Source organism: Sphaerodactylus townsendi, linkage group LG05 (assembly GCF_021028975.2).
Source record: "Sphaerodactylus townsendi isolate TG3544 linkage group LG05, MPM_Stown_v2.3, whole genome shotgun sequence".
NCBI lineage: Eukaryota > Metazoa > Chordata > Lepidosauria > Squamata > Sphaerodactylidae > Sphaerodactylus > Sphaerodactylus townsendi.
In genome coordinates this window covers 47,475,152-47,497,908 of record NC_059429.1, presented here as the reverse complement: position 1 = coordinate 47,497,908, position 22,757 = coordinate 47,475,152, and the positions used below count along the sequence as shown (strand labels likewise).

The 22,757-nt window shown below is 40.6% G+C and overlaps 1 protein-coding gene across 2 annotated transcripts in view; it reads right to left on the bottom strand.

Annotated features, from left to right (window-relative positions):
* Positions 1 to 22,757, bottom strand: part of DDAH1 (dimethylarginine dimethylaminohydrolase 1) — a 69,878-nt gene that overhangs the window by 4,374 nt on the left and 42,747 nt on the right. The window contains exons 3-5 of one of the 2 annotated variants that reach the window (XM_048496566.1): positions 21,570 to 21,643; positions 20,743 to 20,862; positions 17,774 to 19,776 (exon numbers count right to left, since the gene is read on the bottom strand). In XM_048496566.1, the coding sequence (XP_048352523.1) occupies positions 19,474 to 19,776; positions 20,743 to 20,862; positions 21,570 to 21,643 (497 nt within the window). In that variant the 3' untranslated portion in view covers positions 17,774 to 19,473. Of the gene's footprint in view, positions 1 to 17,773; positions 19,777 to 20,742; positions 20,863 to 21,569; positions 21,644 to 22,757 lie in introns of those variants that run through there. The other variant, XM_048496567.1, reaches the window with a different exon arrangement.

The following is a 22,757-nucleotide window of genomic DNA, read 5'->3' as shown; positions in this document are numbered from 1 at the left end:
GAACCAGACTATTCATCTACCCACATCAGTTTTGTCTACACTGACTGTCAGTGGATCTCCAAGATTTCAAATCTAAGTCTTTCATATCACTTACCTGACCCTTTTACCTGGAGATGACAAGGACTGAACCTGGGATTTTCTGCATACAAAGCAGATGTTCTACCATTGAGCCATGCCTCCCCTGAGTTCTTTTGTTTGTCTACTTGAACATTTGTTGCCCCTGATCAAAAAAATAAACATACTCAGCTTAATCTCTTCATTTACAGAATGCCTAGTTTAGGGGTCAGCAGCGGAATGCATTCTCTTTTCACATTGACTTGTCTCTAAACATACAGATTAAACATTTGGACAGTCCTCTGATAAATTTTTCAAGAAGACCATTCCAATTTGCCAGCAAAATGGAGCACTGAAAATAAATCTGACTCACACCAGTGTCTCTCCCCCCACCCCCAAAAGTAGGGCACACTTCTTTCAACTATTGTTTGGCATGCCTGGCTACCAGTGCCTCAGTACTGCTGACTCATAAATATGAGTATGAATGTAAAAGTGAGCAAGGAACGTCATGCCTTCCAGAGGAAATGTCATCATTGTCCTCAAAACTTCTTGATCTTCTACCATCTTGAAAGAAATCATTATGGCTGTCTAGAGTCATTTTTGTTTCCTTAGTACAACAAATGGATGTTGATAGAGTACTTAGTTGAAGAGCATGTTAAAACAAAAAAACAAAATTAAACATCCCTATTTATTTGATTTATAATTCCCTCCTCCCAATCTTTGTTCAAAGGTTATAACAACACATCAGTACTTAGACAAAAGTACACATTCTAAAAGTAAAAGTTTCAGAGCAATGAATAGATAATACAAATGTTAAAATACTGCTGTAAATACATATACTATGGTAATTTCAATGCTAAAGAACTGAAAAGTAATAAACATTATACAAGTTTTTAAAAAGGAACCCAGAAGTGATGCCTATTTGGGGTACAGTAGAAATTGTTATTAAACTCATTAAACAGAATTATTAAACTCCTAGAGGAACAAAGCCTGTTGAAGAAAAATAAACATGGCTTCTGCATCCTACCTTATTATTATCCAGAATACCTGTCTCTATTAATACTTACCTATGAACTGTCTGAAAAAAATATTTTTGTGATCTTCCAGCTCTACAGATTGTTAGTGTGCAGTCTTTCAAATGCAGATAATGAACATGTAATTTTTGTGAGTCAGAGTACCCGATATTGTTTACTCTTTATATTCCATTTATTTTGCATCTTACACTACATCAATATTTACTAACAGTTAATTGGTACATTATTTATGTGTGTGGGGTATAGTGTGTCTTGGCATAATGCTTCTTCTCACTATACCTCATTCGTGTTTTACTTTTGGTTTTACACCTTGGCTTATATAGAATGCAGGTTATCTTGGTGAAGAGCTATTCCAAAATATACTAGCTCTATTCACAATGAGCTATTTAGCTTCCAACTTCATGTATATCATTTATTATCATGTATAGTAGTATAAAATTACTGGTACTAGCACAAAAAGGACTTATTTAGTCTGATGTGGTAGGGTGTCTCAATCTTGTTGGAAAAAAGTAAATCAAAACCTGTTATTGTAATTTTTATGGAAGCAGTTGCTCAGCTCTCAGGAATGTATTTTGATTCAGCTGAAAAAGATCATTTAAACAGAAAGCACAGAAACCAAACACCTTTTGCTTTTGTTTACAGAATTCAGTGCTTCTTTGGAAAATATAACCCTGTACTGAGCAATACCTTCCATGGTACGTAAGGCTCCAAGTGCAATAGCAATTTAAACCAAGACCAAGGGACAAAGGATGGTAATATTTTAAAAAAGCAAATCAAATACATAAAATGCAGAGATTATGATCATGTTAATCCAAACAAAAAGACAGAAGAGAACATCTTGTATTGAATGCAAGTGGCAAGAAGGCAGATCTATGTGCACTGCGTATCTCTGGAACAATATTAAGCCACCAAGTTTAAGGTCACTTGAAAAACTATCTGAGTAACTACATTAAATGAAGAGGAGGAGAGACAAATCAAAATGTGCCTGCAATAGATCTTGGAATAAGTGATCTAAAGAATATCTGACATGGGACGTAATCTGTGTACAGCACTCAATTATGGCCCAAAAGGTGAAATTCAGAGAATAAACCTCATCTTCCTTATGCTCGTAAATCCAAACAGATTGGGTGTTACCAACTGTACTTAGAAGCAGAGGCGTAGCAAGGGGGAAAAGCACCCAGTGCACGGTGCATCCTCTGCCCCTGCCCCACCCTGGAACGCGCGCACCTTGTCCGGCCTTCGCCCCGCCCCACAGGGGCACACGCCTAGTGCGTTGCACCCCCGCCCCTTGGAGCTACGCCTCTGTTTAGAAGTCTGCAAGCAGTAAAGAAACCTGCTCTAATTGTATTCAGACTTGCCTTTGTTTCTTACTTGACTGTACATGAACTAGATATAACAGAAAGAAAATTTTTGCAAACGATCTATGGAAACATCCACATTATACCACATGATACATTGTAGGCTGCTGAAAAAATGAAGGACTCACAATCCCCAGCCATGTCAGCAAAGGGATCACTTCAGATGATTATACAAATCATGTTTAAGCCTGAAGGCAAAACACTCCAGCTGAGCCTTTCTAAAATATAATTTTCATAATGTTTTGCTCAAATCTGCCACATCAAAATATAGAACTGGGCTGTAACTCAGTGAGTGAGCCTCAGCTTTGCATGCAGGTGGCTCCAGTTTCGATCCTTGGCATTCCAATTAAAAGAATTAATTGGTGATGTGGAAGATCACTACCTGAGGTTCTGCAGAGCCGCATCTAGTCAGAATAGACAATATTGCCTTTGACAGACCAATTCAGTATAAGGCAGCTTTATGCATTTATGTTCCTTGTATACAGATCTCTTAATACTTCATCCACTATGAAACAACCTATTTCTAAAATATGTGCTAGTTTTAGAATAAAGAATAGCTACACACACACACACGCACACGCACACGCACGCACACACACACACACACAAAAACCCTACTCAGAATTTTTTATCCATGTGAATGGATTTCGGTGACAGTCATCTAAAAATCAAAACAGTGCTACTATTCAAATAGCATTTTTGAGTACATAGTTAATCTTATCCAAGCTTGTGACAGAACAAGAGTTACCACAAGATAGGAAGACAATATAATAGTCTGTTTCATCCACACTTTTAACTATCTTGAGCCTTCAAAATAGAGAAGAATATACACTATATATAGAATATATACTAAATATAGAAAAACGCTGATTTTGAAGTTACTAATGGTCCAAAGGAAGGTATCCTCCTCTATTTAGAAGAAAAAGAAGAAAATAATCCCCCTCTCCTGGCGAACAGGGCTGAGGGTGGCTTACATCAGTATAATATATAATACTAGCAGGGTGCCCGCGCTTCGCTATGGGGAGTTGAGAAAAGCAAAATGCAGAAATGCAAAGAACTCCACCCATAAGACGGTTGTGGCCAGTAATATGTTGGAGCGTCCTACTTAGGGCCTCGATACCTCCTGTGTGAGCCATGGTGCAGTCATGGTGCTGGAGTCCTGGTTTGAGGCTTCCTGTCCTGTGGTAGACCTGTCCGTGCACTTTGAATGTTGGCATGAAATTGCTCTTTCACTTGTCTGTTGTCCTGAGGGTGACATTCAGCATGCTCCCGCACAGGCTGTGTGTGAATGTCAGGGTGACAGTGCGCATGCTTCAGAACAGCCTATGTGTTGAGGAGTGCTGTGTTAGAAGGCAGGTGGCACAGCAGTGGAGCATGTTCTCCCTTTAGCAGTTTCAGCAGAAGGAACAGGTTCCTACGTGCTGAGAAGCGCGGTGTAAGACAGGGCCCCTGTGAATCGCTACATGTTGGTGATCACAGCATCTGCATGAATTTGTTGAGTCCCCCTGTAGCGGTTGCAGTAGAAGGAACAGATTGCTGTTGGATAGCAGGGGACCCATGGTTCGCTATGTGTTGGTGAGAGCGGTGACTCTGTGAATCTCAGGGTGATAGTCAGCATAGTTCTGTACAGTGTGTTTGTGAATTGAGGGGTGACACGTAGCTTGTTTCCTCACAGCGTGCCTGTGGAGTGGCGGGGTGGGTTTTGCATAATTTGCAGCAGCTTTCTGGCGCTGTCTGTGTATAATGCAATGTGTAAGTTGCTGTGTGTATTTAAGGCATCGCACCAGTGGATCAAGCGTGCCTGTTGTTTGGTGGGCAGTACCACAGCTGGTCGATGGGGATAGTGGAGTTAGAGCAGCAACGTGGCCGTCACTGAGAAGTCCTGTGACAGGAAGCTGTAGATGTAAATGCGGAGTACCAATCACTGTTAGAGTGAGTGACTCATCAGAGGAACTGGGAAGCCAGCGGAAGTGCCTTGGTGCTCAACTGTCATCCACGGAATGTTCAGGCAGATAGGCAGAGATGAATAGGAAAAACAGTAAATAGCTAATATCTCGAGTTGAATTCAATATTTTCGGAAATCCTTTCTTATTGAGCGCCTTGGGCACATGAGGAGCCAGAGTGCCAAATTTCAAGTGCGTAGGTTCGGCGGTTTCTGTGTTCCGTTGGCAAGTGAGTCAGTGAGTGGAATTCGCTTATATATATATATAGATAAACATATATGAAATTCAAATTTAAAATAATAGATTTAAATAAAATTCTATTAAAATATACAGTTCTTATAGTTGGCACACATATCATAAGCCTATCTGGTTTAAGCTGGCAGCTGTATCAAAACTAGGGATCCAACAGTAGGAGGAGGTGAAAAAGGGAGGTCAGCTTGAAATTTTCTGATCGTCACTGTCCTCAATCATATGCCCAACAGACATTTCTTTCTTACAGGCCCTGTGGAACTGAATTAAATCTTGGCATTCCAATTGTATTCACTAGATTCACTAGATTTAGACCCCTTCTGCATGTGCAGAATAATGCACTTTCAATCCACTTTCAATGCACTTTGCAGTTGGATTTTACTTTGCGGAATAGTAAAACTCACTTGCAAACAATTGGGAAAAGTGGATTGAAAGTGCATGATTATGCATGTGGGGAAGAGGCCATACATGTGGGGAAGAGGCCATGGAGTTCTACCAGGTTGGAGCCAGGACCAAAAAAGTCCTACTTTGGCTGAGGGAAGAAGCTCTTTTTTCTGCTTTGAATGCAATCCAATTTTCCCCCAAAACTGTACCCACAGCAAAGATTGTACAATAGTCCTCCTGTCTACCCATCCTGCCTGATACCTCCCTTTAAATGGAAAAAAAACTTTTTTTTATTGGAATCGTCCTCTTCCACTTCTTGCAGAAGGATTTTGAAGTCAGATGATGGTCCAGTACCACTAATTAACTCAGTTCTGTAGAACAGAAACAATGAACATTCATTTTGCCAGATTACATTATGTATATTATGTAATATGTGCTATTGGGAAAACTTCCTTGTTTATGAAGATTATAACAATTACAAATTCAATTTGTCTGAGTCTGGTTTCCTGCCCAGAAAATCTTTGTATGACCAACTATACTAGCAACCTGGCATTTCCTGTATTCTGAAAATTTTGTCTCCCCTTGACAGGGTAATTTTTGCTTGACATTCTTTTTGTCCTTAGTCATGCTTTTCTGATGTCAAACAAAATAATTTCCATAAGCCATAACCTTTCCTCCACAATTGTTTCACAAAAAATATTTGGCCAAATGCTGTCTACGGTAACACGTAATACGTTAAAAACTGATTAGCAAAGGTTGAATATTCTTTATCCTTGAGAAGTTTCCTTTGCTGTGATTTGCACTGTTATGTCATGATCCTGCACTTAGTCCAATTAATTGTGAAAATGTAGTTGAATTATCAGATATTTAGGAGTTTGTTTTAAATATCAATGAAAGCTGTATGATATGGTGAACAGAGTGTTGGATCAGGATCTGAAGATGAAGGTTCAAATCCACACCATGGCTCAAATTCTGCTGGTTAAACTTGGTCAGTTTCTCTTAGCCTAATCTACCTCACAGGATTGTTGTGATGAATAACCATGTATACCACCTTGAGCTCTTGGAGAAAAGGTGGGATAGAAATGTACAGGTGGCCCAATCCACAACCTGAAGTGGCTGAGGACAGCCCCGCTGTCATGTCTCACTGTCATGCCTCACTGTTACCTCCAGAGGGCCTTCCGGCAGCACAGGGAGGCAGAAAAAACAAAAAAGAACCTACCACCTGAAAGTCGTCCATAGGGCTAAATGTACTTCAAGTTGTGGCATACCTGACTGTAAAACCTGGGTGGAAACCAACTAACGTCAGCTCCACCCCAGAAACGCCCCGGCCCACTTTCCCCTTGTGCCGACATTCAATGAGATGCTAGCATTGTTCCATGGTGGTTCCGGCTTTTGGGTTTCACTGCTGCAGAGCTGAGGTTCAGCTGGCTGCTAGTGCCTTTCCCCTCTCCATTGGCGAGGGTGCCCCCTGTACCAGCAGAGGGGGCAAATGCCTTGGCACAGCCCTGCACCAGCTTCACTAGTCAATCCCCCCCACCCCAATAGGATTGTGATCTAAATAACTAAGGTCTTACTTTAAACGGAATATTAGAACTTGATTTGAATAATTTAAGAACTCTATTAAAATGAACAGTGCTTCAGTGCATTTGAAAATATATCCACAAAAATCTGTAGGTACTCATTCATATAACTATGCATGAACCAGTTTGGGTTTGCTAAATACCTCCTTCCAATATGAACTGTTCTCCAGAATGAACAATTTTCATGTTGTTTTAGTAAAAGCACATTTGCAGCAAGGATGTCCACATACACACAACCTACCATAAGTGTTTCTTCTTCATGTGCTGTACATACATGTGCACAATTTGTACAGTGCCTACTTTTAACATATGCCTGTTCTGCACAGTTTCATCAAAAATAACTTTGTACCATAACTGTAGTAATGATTCAGCATCACCCTTTGCTCAGGAACTTTTGCAGAATGCAAAATATGTGCTAAAAAGCACTCAAGGAAATGGCTCAAATTGTTGCCACATTAAATACATTTCTGACAATTAACATTCTGTCCTGTGAGACAGGAATATGGGAAGGAAAGCTGGTCCTCTGTAAAGCAAAGGAAAGCAAACAAGAGCAACAGTTGGGAAGCAAAATTCTTATTTACATAAGTCAGAATGACAGCCTCTTCAGTCACAAGATCTAACTTCTGGAAGTGGACTAAGACTGGGTAGTCAAGTGCATAATTACAGATGAATCCAGATTTCATGTATCTCACATTATTCTTAATTAATTTCTTTTAACTTCAATGTGCTATCTTCATTATTATAGTTAAGTACTTTGGAGTTAACGAATATGTAGCCCAACTACAGTCTTCCCATTTAAAATGCAGCAGCAAACTTTTAAAATTTCAAAAATCTTTCTAAGCAAAATGCCCCCCTCCCCCTTTGATCCAGTAAATGGCAAATTAAGAAGGACGATTCCAAAACAATATAGCAAAACATGATTCAAGGCGGAAGGATGTTGTACGCAAAGGTGCTAAAATAGGAGCTAATGTAAATTAACTAGCCCCCTAAATTCTGTTGTTCTTAACAAAAACTTAACATGTTGGTCAGGCACAGGAAGGAATATACAGTATATCGCTGCCATTAGAGAGCACCATCAGAGAGAGGAGAGGAAGCAAGCACCCAAGCATTTTGCTACTTTATGATGGTCCAGCTCAAGTTGAGAGGTTCCACTGCTCCTATCTGAATCAGAGGAAGAACCGCCCCCCTTTTGTCTGGATCAACTTCAGATGAGAACTATTCACCCCCACCACAAAATATGTATACTGAACTTTGATCGCATTTAAACTATTTTTCATTCCTGTAAGTCATGTTGGGAAGCAAACATATCTGAAAAAGTAGGATAAAAAATGATAACTACAATTAAATACACCTAACTTTTAATTTTTTGTACTAGCAAGTGAATTACTATTACTTGGAAATAAATTCTGAAAACATTAAGCATTACAGATTCCAGTGATAATTCCATTCCTGCCAAAGATATCAGAATGGGCTAATAAGAGAACAGTATATTAAAGAGTAGTCACAGAAGACAAATGACTAATACTGTAATTTTTCATAGTTTTAATCTTATAGAAGCAAATTTAATTAGTGGGGTCTGAAATTCAGTAGCTTACATGGTTTATTTCTGAAGCAATTTTAGCTATGGTGGGTTAACTGTGATAAGAAGTACACATTTCTCTTTCATTGATCGCTGCTTGATGTGCAACTTGTGCCATTGATTAATCACTACAGATAGCACTTTTATATTAATATAATATGTCACTTAAAGCACAATACTTTCCAATCAAGACAGAGGGCACACTTGGCTGAATGAAATGTGAACCTACACATTTACACAAATGTCCTTGTTTTTAGTTAGACTTATAAGTGCACTTAAATGTCCATATGGAACAATGGGTTGCTGCAAACAGCATTTAAAACATTAGATTGCACACATCACATTTTATACAAAGTGCTGGGAAAAAGGCATACAGCTTTATGGAAATCTCCCATTAAAAAGCCGTATCCTTTGGATTTTTTTTCATTCTTTGTAGTTTGGCTTAAAAACTAATCAGCAGTTGTCATTTCTATCTGCTGATTATCTGCCTGAAATAATTCTCTTGCTAGCTTGTCAATAAATGTGTATGTAATCATTACCACAGTAACCCACTGTAGTATCATAAATTGAGAAATTATGACCTCTCACAGAGTAAGTTATTGGGGATTATAAATTCCTGACATCTAGTCATGCAAAGGCATTTTGAACAGTGAGGCTGCCTAAAGCAGGGGTCACTAGGGGAATGGAGGGGAGGAAGCTGTGAATTTCCTGTGTTGTGCAAGGGGTTAAACAAGATGACCCTTGAGGTTTGGTGTCAGCTTTTAAAAAAAACATTGGTAGTCAGGATATCATTGTAGTGTCATAACAGTGTCACAATGTACTTATTGCCAACTTTTGAAAAGCCATACAATTAGTTGTGTGCGTGGTGGTGGTTGGGGGCAGATATAAAGGGACATCACATGAAACATGCCACTCCATTCACTGCAGCAATGAAAATCAACAGAAAATCAACACCATGTGGAAGCAGCCTAGGAGACCAATATGCTGGTCATAGTATCTATTAACTGAATGGTTAACATCCATTCAGTATCTTAGGCCCTTTCTGCATGGGCCCAATACAAGCGCCCGGGTGATGGGAAAAACGCCGTCCCCAGGGAGCTGTTCGCATTTTCCCCAGCAGCACGAAGCCGCCATTTTCCCACCTCGCTCGGGGAGCAAGGTTTTCGGAAAACAGCGGCTTCCCTCCCCCCTTTGCCCGATTGACCTACCTTCTCTGCAACCGTCCGGCGTGTCGCCGAGGCCTCAGATTTCTCTTCCTGCCCCAGCGACTCTGGAGCGGTCAAGCAAGAGGGCGGGTGTCCTCTGGTTCTCGGCGATGCGCCAGACGGTCGCAGAGAAGGTAGGTCGATCGATCGCACGGAGCTCCGCTGGGCTCGCTCTTCTCCTTGCTTGATACCTGGACCGCTCATGCTAACGGTCCTCGGGTTGGGTTGGTGTCATGTAATTTAATTCAACCCCCAGCGTGGCCGTGCAGAAATGGCCTTAGAGAAGCTGCCCACTTTTCCAAAATTAATAAAACAACATGTTAACAAAATATCTGGCATAGACCCAGATTTAAAAGCATTTGCAAATGACAAACATTCCAATGCCTCCTTTGCCTAAGACCATGTTTAAATCTCTATGTAGCAGTTGTCTCCTAATCTACCCAGGAGATATTTCTAGCTCTAAATATCCTTCTCCATACTGCCCCTATTTGTCTCACTCTTTTATTCTCAAATGACTTATCGTGCTGGAGAAACTTGCAACTACAATTTCACTAAACCTTTCAATCATCAGTATCCACTCAAAGCTCTCTTCAGTCCTTTTCCACTTCCTCCCTGTAAGCAAATACAGATATGACCAGTATTCCCTTTGTGTAACACAAGCATCTACTGCTCAATATTGGCAAAAAGACTGTTGTGTGAAGGATGTCACTTCTTTATTTTTCTATACAAACAGCATCTAATGAACTGGAAAATATTTACTAAGAATAGGCATCAATATATTTTTTTTCATGGAATTTATGCAAAAGTACTTAACGATTAAAATAAATTCAGACATTTGGAAATTTAGATCTTTGTATATGGGACTATGGGAAAACTCTGAAGTGCTTGAAAATGATAGATGGCTTGAACCACAAGAGATACTATTTGGCTACTGGATTCAATATTGAATAAGCCACGGTCTCTGGAACCTACAACAGAGAACACTACAAGATGCTGCCTGGTAATGCTGATACAAACTTATACAAACTCTACAGGATTGCACCCATCCTAGTAGCTGAGCACTTATATTTGCCCAGCCAGCTAAGTAAACAAGCAGACTCTGTAGATCTACATTTCAAGGAAAGGATGAGGAGGACTGCATAATAAGAATAAAATAAGGTTTTGTTCCTTCGGTAATTCTTGGTGGTGATTTTGTCTAGCCTGTATCCCCAAGGCTAATGAAACATTAACTGAATTACATCAGAAATAGGCATCATTTCAACTATTGCCTCAGCAGGACTCCAAGGGCTGCTAAAAATGACTCTGAAAACAAAACACAGGGTAGGGAGGTCATTTTAAAGTGTAATTTGGAGATACACATCTATTGGCTGAGATAAAATCTAAGTTACCGCCCAAAGAGGGGAGGAAGCAGTCCGAGGGTACAGAAGAAGACACAGAAAACCCATTGTGTGGGCAAAATTTGGCCACAGTGATTTTATTGGTGTGCTGGCAAAAGGAAGCAGAGGCGCAGCATAGGGAACAGATCCAGCACTGGGCAGCAACGTCTGCTGTCCCCCAGTAACAATTTCCCCCCAACCCCATGTATGGGGGAAAACACCAATGCCCAGAGCAGCAAGATAGTGGGAGCTATCTGGGCTCTGGCCTCTGAATGAACTCCCCTTGCTGCCATGGGATGTGAGCCACTAGCAGCCCCTGCCTGGGCATGTGTTTCACAGGCTCACTCCACCCCCTAGGCCTCTCGTGGAGGCCCGGCATGCAGGCTCCTCCTTGCCTGTGTAACCTGCCAGGCTGTGACAGATGAAATGCAAATAACAACAACAATCACCGTAATCAGAATGCCAACAACAAAAAACTCAGACCCACGGGGGAAGGAGGGTTAGAGAAGCTGTTGGTACTCAGGCGAGAAGAGACGCAGGATGGCCCGATCTGCCCATATAAGGCCATGGCCCTGCCTCCTCCAGGCACGTCACTCACTCACGCCAGAAGCTGGGTGGCCTACCCCCACACTAGGATGGATGCTGGCACTGAGCCTGCCCCACGCCCGGGCAGCAACAGCGGCCAAGGTAAATTTCAGCTGCTCTTTACATTGAACACGCTCAAAATTTCACAGTGCTCAAATTCCTGATTTAACTCAGGAGTACTATTAGCCTACTGGAATAATATCCAGGAAGACAGTGTGAATTATTGTTATTTTTTCCAGATTAGGTCAATAAAAAGTGAAACAGTATCAGCCACCAGAATGGAGCTGGAATCAAAGACCCAGTTAAAGACTCTGTAGAGATGAGAAGACACACAGTGCAATCATAAGAACACTCTGCTGAAGGAAACCCAATTGAATAGACTTGAGTAGGATTCCAAGTAGATCGACTTAGAATTGCTCTGATAGACACCTGTCTCTTATATCTCTTCCATTTTCCTACTATAAGTAAGGGAGAATGATCATATTGGTTATCTAAGTTGTAGTGTTGGCGATCTATTCGTTCCATGAGGTAGCAGTATTCTGAAAGTGTAATATTAATATCAAGGCTAAGAAATCTTAAATCAATCTGCACAATATACGGTATATATGTTGAGTTGGTAGATTAGGCACTGGAATCCTGAACTGTACCAATTCAGACTGCAAAGTTTGGTCAATTGTTTTGAATGCTTCTCCCTGTCCGCACTCCCACATAAAAACCATTTTCTTATGCAGTAAGTTGGTAACATATCCAAAACAAAAACACAACAATTTGAATAACAGAAAGTCTAAGTAATTAGAAACAGTAGTAAAATGCAGGAACAAAGTAAAAAATCAAGCAAATAACTTTTGTCAGCATTCACAATAAACTTATTTAATCTTATGTGGCTAAGAACATCTGTTCTCCTTAATAGAAACTATTTTCTTTTCTGTTCTCAGAGAGATCAAGATAAAAATTCTTATATATTTCTCCTGGGAAGTCACTAGCTGTAAGTAGTAATTCTGGGTTCAGTAAAGTGGCTAATGTGCAACTTTTTCATCCTGAGAGTAAAGGGCCATTATTCAAGCCCTTGGGTCAGAGTTTTGGCCAAACATCAAATGAAGAAAAGCAGCAAAGAATGTACCATGCCTCACAGGAAGTGAGATTTCTCAGCCTACATTCTTTCAGGCATATTATGGCCCATTACTCATGGAACACTTACCTCAAGCCTTTTAGCTGCATGGTGAGGCTGAAGTGTGGTCTCCCCTTGTTTCTCTGTTTACATGTGAGGAGGCAGCCCAGTCCTCCCTCGCAGCTAATCTCAACAGGCCTCTGTTTCCAGGTTTTCTTAACGCTGCCCCTCTTAAAGGCACAGATCTCATAACACTCAGGAGTCCCAATACCATAGAGCAGATATTCTCCTCCCTCCCTCCCTCCCTCCCTCCCAGCTCTCTCTTGCTGCTGCCACAGAAGAGACACTTGTTTTTAAAAAGAGGCTTGTCTGAAAAATGTTTTTAAAAGCCCTCCCGATCAGCAGAAGCAGAGTGCGGGAGGTGGAGTGGAGCCAGAAACAGACCTTGCTTGTGCTGTTCCTTGCAAATGACATATCAATACTTTGTTATATGGAAATGAGCATTACAGAAGCACAAAGGAGGAAGCAACAATGTGGCAAGGGGAAAGGCATGGATGGCAGTGTGAGGAGTGGGAAAGGTGGAGCTGGGCAGGCTGGCAGTGGGCAAAGGGAAGAGGTCTGGGGCAAAGCTGACTGGAAAATCTCCCCACTCTGGCTAGGAAGCAAAATTAATTAGTGCTATTACTGCTACAAATGGTCTTGCTTGCTGCGGGGAGACTAGAAATTGAAAGTAGGGCATGAGGAAATACGTCCATACAAGAAATCTTGCTGCAACAGACATTTGCCCCCATCACGTTGCAATATATTCAATTTAGTCGAAGCTGAGAAGCCAAGAGACAACATATTAATATAGTTAAACAGAGAAAACAAATTGAGTTCCATCTATTTTGATGCCCCGTAAAGCATGGTATGTTTCAGCTATATGGTTAGGTTGGCCCTTTTTTAGGGCTATATTTGAGACATGGTGTGTAAAACCAGCTAACCAAAATGCATTTTAACCATTATCTTCTCCCCTCTCATATTGGACTGAGCTCAACACTCCCCAAATATCAGAAACAGCCAATTTAACTTTCATCTTGCTTTACAAGGATGCAGTACACTTCACTAGAAAATCAGTAGTCATTTCTTGTTATTAAGCAAGGCTGTTTTTAAAAAGAAGGACCGTTCATATTGTTCAACCCACCAGTTAAGATTTGGCTTACAAGCTCTGCTTTCTGAATCCCCACCTTCAGAGATGATGTGGGTGGCACCTGGGTTGCCAGGTTTCTTCTAGCTACCGGTGAGAGACGCAGGGAGGGACTTGTACAGGGGGTGGTGATTGATGCTTGTGAGTGCAATGATGTCACTTTTAGTGTGATGTGGAGGCACCAGCATCACACAAGGGAGACATTCTAGCATTTGCACATATTGCACCGTAAGTGGCGTCAGCACACACATGCCCATTACTCCCCGCTTTTGGCTGGTCTGCTTTCACGTGCTCATCAGGTGAGTGTTGATGGGCAGCAGAAGAAATCAGTGAGTGATTGCCCACCATTAGCAGGCACCTAGGAACTCTAGTGGCACCAGAGACAGGCACCTCTCCAAGATTCTCTTCCCCTTGAGGATTGCTTGGCATCTACATTAGTCTCTTTTACTTCTCAGGCCAAAAAGTTTCAGTTCACCCAGAGCACCCCTTTTGCCACTTCAACCCCTTCAAGGGGTTGGTGTTTTATCACCATTTTAATAGTGTGCTTTAATCTGGAAACTGGTATTAATTTTATGTAGCTTAATTATCCATGTTTTATGGGTTTTTTTTAAAAAAGCTGGCTTTTAATTAAGAATTTTAATGTATCATTATACTTCACTTTGTAAAATGCCTTGTGTGGGTTCCAGGGAGAAGCAGCATAAAACTTCTTTAAATAAAAAAATAAGAAGGGTTCCAAGTTATTATTGTCCATTCAATTTGATCTCTCTGCACGGTGACTGAAAAAGAAATAGTTTTTCTCTGAACTCTCCGTTTCCTCTCCAAAAGATTGTGAATGTCAAAAGGGAGCAAGAGAGAGACCTCAAAAGGGCACTTTAGCTTGCTTTTTATCTCAAGTAAATTCAGATTCAAATAATCAAATTGTGGAAGCAAACACATAAAGTTCAACACCAGAGTCATCGTCTGACACAGTGAGTAAAATGCATTTCCTGAACACTGGAAATTGCTTGAAATTACAGCCATGTAGGGGTGAGAGTGTCAGATGAGGACTGGGGAGAACTGAATTCAGATTCCCCCTCAGACCTAAAAATAACCACTCTGCAAGTCTTGGAGGAAGGATGGGACAAAAATGTCGTTGATACAGTACATAGTGATAGATGACATCAGTCATGGATATCACCTTCAAGAATTAATCTAGTTCAGCATTCTGTTTTTTACAGTAAGAACATAAGAAAGAGCCTGCTGGATCAGACCAGTCCATCTAGTTCAGGACTCTGCTACTCACAGTGGTCCACCAGATGTCTTTGGGAGCTCACATGCAGGATGTGAAAGCAATGGCCTTCTGCTGCTGCTGCTCCCGAGCACCTGGTCCAGAGGTGGGATCCAACCAGTTCTCACCACTTCTCTAGAAGTGGTTACTAATTTTTTCTGAGTGCCGAGAAGGGGTTACTAAAGCAACCTCCCTGCCCGATAGGGACTGGAGGTGCATATGTGCAGTGGTGCCACTGTTTGAATCCCACCACCATCGGAACCTGTTATTAAAATTTTTGGATCCCACCACTGACCTGGTCTGCTAAGGCATTTGCAATCTCAGATCAAGGAGGATCAAGATTGGTAGCTATACATCGACTTCTCCTCCATAAATCTGTCCAAGCCCCTTTTAAAGCTTTTAAAGGTCATCACCACCTCCCGTGGCAGCATATTCCAAACACCAATCACACTTTGCATGAATAAATGTTTCCTTTTATTAGTCCTAATTCTTTCCCCCAGCATTTTCAATGTATGCCCCCTGGTTCTAGTATTGTGAGAAAGAAAGAAAAATTTCTCTCTGTCAACATTTTCTACCCCATGCATAATTTTATAGACTTCAATCATATCTCCCCTCAGACGTCTCCTCTCCAAACTAAAGAGTCCCAAACGCTGCAGCTTCTCCTCATAGGAAAGGTGCTCCAGTCCCTCAATCATCCTTGTTGCCCTTCTCTGCACTTTTTCTATCTCCTTAATATCCTTTTTGAGATGCGGCGACCAGAACTGGACACAGTACTCCAAGTGCAGTCGCACCACTGCTTTATATAAGGGCATGACAATCTTTGCAGTTTTATTATCAATTCCTTTCCTTATGATCCCCAGCATAGAGCTTGCCTTTTTCACAGCTGCCATGCATTGAGTTGACATTCCCATGGAACTATCAACTAAGACGCCCAAATCCATTTCCTTGTCTGTGACTGACAGCACTGACCCCCTGTAAGGTGTATGTGAAGTTTGGATTTTTTGCCCCTATGTGCATCACTTTACATTTTGCTACATTGAACTGCATTTGTCATTTCTTAGCCCACTTGCCTAATTCATAAAGGTCCGCTGGGAGCTCTTCGCAATCCTTTGTGGTTCTCACCACCCTACATAATTTGGTATCATCCGCAAACTTGGCCACAACGCTACCCATTCCTACTTCCAGGTCATCTATGAATAGCTTAAAGAGCACTGGTCCCAAAACGGATCCTTGGGGGACACCACTTCCTATATCTCTCCGCTGTGAGAACTTCCCATTTACACCCACCTTTTGCTTCCTGGTTTCTCAAGCAGTTTTTAATCCATAGGAGGACTTCCCCTCTTATTCCTTGATTGCTAAATTTTCTCAACAGTCTCTGGTGAGAAACTTTGTCAAAAGCCTTTTGGAAATCCAAGTAGACAATGTCCACTGGTTCCCCCTTATCCATATGCCTGTTTACACCCTCAAAGAACTCTAGTAAGTTTGTAAGGCAGGACTTGCCTCTGCAAAAGCCATGCTGACTCTTTTATTTATAATTTATAATTTTATCTTTAATGATAGATTCTACTAATTTACCAGGGACAGATGTCAAACTGACTGGCCTGTAATTTCCTGCACCCCCCTAGATCCTTTCTTAAAGTTTGGTGTGACATTGGCCATCTTCCAGTCTTCAAGGATGGAGGCTGATTTCAGGGAGCCCCTCGGGGATAGGGCGGTTTAAAAATCGAAATAATAAATAAATAAATAAATAAATAAATAAATAAATAAATAAATGCGTGTTAAAGTGAAAGATCAGCAATTTCATGCTTGAGCTCCTTAAGAACTCTTGGGTGAATGCAATCTGGGCCAGGGGATTTGGTAGCATTTAGTTTATCAATGGCTGCCAGAACTTCTCCCTTGTCTACCGCTATCTTCGCTAGTTCCTCAGATTTGCCTCCTAAAATTCCTCAGGTGCAGGAATTTTCCTTGCCTCCTCTTGGGTGAAAGACTGATGCAAAGAATTCATTCAGCTTCTCTGCAATCTGCATGTCATCTTTTAGCACACCTTTTGTTCCTTCATCATCTAACAGGCCTACTGCTTCCCTAGTTGGCTTCCTACTTTTGATGTACTTGAAGAACTATTTGTTGCTGGTCTTGATGTTTGCAGCCATGTGTTCCTCATAATCCTTTTTTGCCTCCCTTACAGCTAACTTGCTTCTCTTTTGCCACCATTTGTGTTCCTTCTCATATTTTTCATCAGTTGAACTGGACTTCCATTTTCTAAAAGACATTTTCTTTTTTCTGATAGTTTCCTCAACCTCCCTTATTAACCATGATGGCTTTCTTTTGGACTGGGTGCTGCCTTTCCTAACCTGCGGAACACATTCCAGCTGAGCTTTTATTGCTGTGTTTTTAAATAACCTCCAAGCATCTTGGACAGTTTTGACTCTCTTGATTTTCCCTTTCAGCTTCCTGCGCACTATCCTTCTCATCTCTTTGAGAAATTTCCCCTTCTGAAGTCGAATGTAACTACATTAGTAGTTGTCACTTGCTCGCATGCAGAGATACTGAATCTGACAGCATTGTGGTAACTGTTTCCTATCGGCTCAACAACACTGACTTCCCATACCAGGTCCTGGGTCCCTCATAGAATTAGATCTAGGATCACCTCTCCCCTGGTTGGTTTGCCTATCAACTAAGATGCCCAAATCCCTTGCAAACCAGAAGGCTTTAGGAAGCCTATGAGCAGGCATAAAAGGCAATAAACTTTAAAACATGAATGGTAGAATTAAAAGACAAATGTTGCAACGATCATCATGAATTTATCAAGTACTATATGACTAGTACAAAGATCTTGACTTTAGCTCTTAGAAGACACCAATACAATTCCCACTTTAAAAAAATGCTGTTTATTTGGTGAGGATGGTTTGTCCCCACAGAAAGCCCTTGTTTATATGTACAAGTTTCACTGTTGCAGATTAACAGTTTTAACAATTCTATAGATCGTTGTCCTGTTACATTGAGAGGAATTTGTCATTAACAGCAAATAGGCAATACTAACATTTGTTTTGCTATACACATATAGCCACTGTCCTCTAGACAATGTAGAGGACAATGTTAAAAGCTATCCTGGACAGAAGAAACCCTCATTGATAAGAGTATAACCAACAAATTAATGATCCTGATGATATTTCATAGCCTTTCAGAGCAATTTCATAAGCAGTGCCATTCAATTCACAGGGCAAAATGCTTTTATAGGTACATTTCACTCATGCCTAATTAAATTTTCTGTTTTCCAGTCTGAAACATATTCTGCTCCAACTTCCTAGCACACTGAATTTAAGCATGTAAACTGAACATCAAGAAAAGAGGTAAAATTGAAAGAAAAAAAATACCTACTAGGTAGTTTCTGCAGAGAAGTATGGGAAATCCAGGATTAGGATCCCCTGTATTTTTTGTTTTTTTCTCTTTCAAAGCAGCTAACTGGGGTTATTAATCTGACTGTAGAAACAACAGTGGGAGAGAAAGTATGTACAGTTCTCTAGTGTAATTTCCTCTGTGCAATCTAAGTTTGCCCTCCTAGGCTACGATAACCTTCAGGTAAGAGGAGAGTAGTGCTTTCTGAAATGATTAACGATGATTTACTTGATGGTTTAAAACATATGTTTAAACCACTCTGAGTCACAAGGAAAGGTGGGATGTAAATGTTTAAATAAATAATAACATAAATAATGTGATAGCTGGAGATACGTTTGGAGTGGGAAGGACAGGGGGGTTGCCAGTCAGTAGCTTGGAACCAGAAAAAACGGGGGGGGGGGGGGGTTTGCCATCAGTAAATGGCATTACATTACTTCTGGAAGTGACATCATCTGATTTAGAACTTGCTAGAAATTCTATGGTAAAAAAGAATCCCTGGCAATTCTCGCATCCCAATCAGTATATGGCATCTGCACAAGTACATGCTTCAACAGCATTTTGAACACTTTGCTATTCCTTTTCCCATTCAAACACATTCTGAACCCTAGGGAAACTATTTCTTCCACAATATGGCCCAAAGTGGCTTAAGCCTGATCAGCTTACATAGGTTCTATACATGTGCTCAAGACTCTGTTGTTGCAGGGTACATAAATAGGGTTCTCAGCTGACATTCAGCTGAATGGCACATATATTGAAAACTTAGTTTGATCTCAACAACCTAAAACAAATAGTGTTAAGAGAACATATCTTGTGACATCCAACCCTTCTGGGGAGTACATTTATTCAATGCATTTGTGATTTGTTTCATTTACTTCATCCTACATAAAAACATATTAAAATTGCCATCTCTGGACATTGTTATTTTTATTTAAGAAAACACTGGGGTAATGCCCTGCTGTCAGGAATGTGTGGGCCTTTCTGGTAACTCATGATAATTAGCTAGTCTTCTGTTACACAATCCTGAGGACGTTTCATAAGGCAGTGTAAAACTACAATGTGTCTTAGACTACAGTACAGCCAGAATTGTCCAGTTATCATCCAAAAGAGAGAGCTGAGTTGCTAGGATGTAGTTTCCTTAGCAGTACCTTGTCGAAAAGAGTTGGGTGTTATTAATGGCACTTCATTCCAAACTCTGTGCAGTCTTGTCGAACGTTTTCAGGGCCGGAATCACTGGGGTGCTGTGTAGTTTCTGGGCTGTATGGCCGTGTTCTGCTAGAACACGGCCATACAGCCCGGAAACCACACAGCACCTCTGTGCAGTCTTGCTTAAGAAAACCAGTTGAGTACAGATAAGAGGGGCCCAAATGGGTACCACAAGCAGATCCAACCAACATGGTAGCTATATCTTTCCCAGCACATTGCTGTTCAATCCTGTCTTGGGCTCCATGAATATTAGAGTCATGATGGGGGTACTGAAGAGAAATCAGGACAACAGATTGAAGGAGAATACAACTTGCTCATTCGCAGTTTATGCAGCCATCATTGGAATCTAGTCACTCCCAAGACTTCCCAGAGACCTGCCAATTCAGTATGGTTCAGTATGACACAAAGACATTCTCAGTCCTGCAGTTCTGAGGATGAGAGGAAGACTGAGATGTAAGTAGAAGTCAGTCACTTTAATGTCTAACCTGTCTTTGAAAATGCCAGGCTTCAAATATTCCCTTTGACAAAGCATATCTTGATCATTACTAGTCTCTTTACTGATCTGCTACTTAGCACCTCCAATAAAAAGATTGTGCGTATTTTTAAAAGTCGATATTTTAAAATCATGACCATCACCTGCGAAAGATCTATTTCTGATGGAAATGTAGGTTATATATTTATATTTTAAACTTCAAAAATGCTCTTTAAAGCAAGGGGGGAGGGAATGAAAATGGCCATAATTGCAACCACCAAGGTAGATCAGGTCAGAACACTGCAGGGTTGGGCTCAGTGGTATTTGGGCAGGGGCTCTGATTCATATGTAGAACGTCTGTTTTGCATGTAGAAGGCCCAAGTTCTATCCCTGGCATCTTTAGTTGAAAGGACCAGATAATGGGGGATGTGAAAAAACTTGTGAAGAGCTGTTTCTAATCAGAGGCTCATTCCGCACATGCAGAATAATGCAATTTCAAACTGCTTTCAGTGCTCTTTGAAGCTGTGCGGAATAGCAAAATCCACTTGCAAACAGTTGTGAAAGTGGTTTGAAAACGCATTATTTTGCGTGTGCGGAAGGGGCCAGAGTATGTAACTGAAGATCTTGACAGATCAACAGGTCCTATTAAATATAAGGCAACTTCATGTGAATATAGAGTGTTTCCCTTACATAGATTCTATAAGAAAACAACAGGGTTTGAAAGCAACATTTTTCAGCACAAAAGATTTTCAGCATGCTTTACCTTGAGGGCTTTCTGTGCAGCTTCACTTGAACCAATAGCAATGAGATTTGGCCCAGCCATGCTACAAAAACTCTTCAGATGCAAAGCACCAACAACGGGCACTGTGGAGACGGCATAATCCTGTATAGAATTTAGGCATTTGCAAGGGAAGTACATTAGACTAGCAATTTCAGATGACTACATTGATAAACTGTAGTTTCTTTGTAAAGATCAACCCTAAGACTATAGCATGTTTTTCTCTACCCTTAAGTCAATAATACAAATTTCAGAATTATTCTACAAGTAAAAGAGCAGCAATAAATTAACAATATTTATGGAAAACAAACCTGAGAATATTGGTAGTTTGAGTTTATATGGTTTCCCCTACTTTAATCTTCACATCAATCCTGTAAGTTATGTTAGTTTGAGAGACAGTGATAAACACTGGGTCTGGATCTGAACTAATGTATTTCCGATCTAAATCCAGCATTTTAGCCACTAAACTGTAGCACTGCAAGGTTCCCAAGAATTTTACTTTACAGTATGTTCAGCATGCATGTAAAGTAGTAATCCAGAACAAAATCCACATACATCCCATTTCTCGTGTTGTCCAGAAGTAAGATGTGACTCTTGATCTAATAGGCGCTTGAAATAAGAAATTGATCCAATGGACTGAAAGTGCTGAAACCATACAGAATTGTACTAATTTTATTCATGACAGTCAGTTGCGGGCCAGTTCCCTTAAGACTGTTATGAAACATGGCACATAGCTACTTCTTATTTTTGGCTCCTCCTAATGAACACCATATATACCTGCTGTAAGAACACCAATCTAAAAGTCTACTAACCTTAAAGGTATCTGCCAGAATTTCTGCACCACGACGATTGGTCCGATTTGAAAGACCCACAAAAAATTCCCTTCCTAAGAACAGAAAAGATGATCAAATTTATGTTCTACTGATTTATTCACACACACACACACACACACACACACACACACACACACACACACACACACACACACACACACACACACACACACACACACTTTATATTGGAGTTTACTTAAATCTAGACAATTAAATCAGCTATAGAGATTACCATCAAAATACACATGATTGTCCAACACTGAGTTTAACCATAATTTTAAAATGTTAGAAGTAGTACTTTGCAAGAAAAACAAGATCATTGAAGGCTTTCACAGCCAGAATCAACAGGCTGTTGTGGGTTGTCTGAACTGTGTGACCATGGCATGGTAGTTTTAGCTCCTAATATTTTGCCTGCATCTATGGCTGGCATCTTCGGTGTCTTTAAATATATACACAAATTGAGTGCAACGCCAGTCTGCCACAGAGAAAAACACATCTTAGTGTGACATGACATACTTAGAGTAGAATGGTTGTTGCGTCCTCTGTGGTTTCTCCTACAGTGCTCAAAGCAATGCTAATACCTGCTGATGTGGTAAGAGCAGTTTATAGGTTGGATCCAACCAATTTCTCTCCTGGCCACCAAAATGTTATGCCAGAAGTCTCGGACCTGTACATTAAAAAAAGGAGCGGGGGGGGAGGGGGGGATGAAGCCTGCAGCAAGGAGGGGAATTAGGTGAGATTGAGTGAAGGTGCTGGTTGGTTCCAACCCTACATGATAACTTTCCAAATGTACAGGCATTTTGAAAAAAATATCTGTGGAAACATGGCTGTTAGTAATTATAATATTATACAATTATAGCAAGGTTTGTTTACCTATCCAAAAAGTAATTTCTCCTTGAAAAGTATATCACACTTCAGTACATTTCCACTATGGCAAATGATGAGAACTAAACCAAGGTAATAGGCGCTTTGTTTATTTCTTTTACTTCACTTGCAATTCTGGCATTAAGGAATTTTTGCATTAGAGCAATACTTCCCATGCTCAAAGGCTGTTTGGCAAACAAGTAAGATCATAAAGTGTTAGATCAATCAAAACTGCAGACAGAGGTTAAACAGTTCACAAAGTTTTTGCACAACCAAACACTAAATGGCAGAGGTTTTTTATTA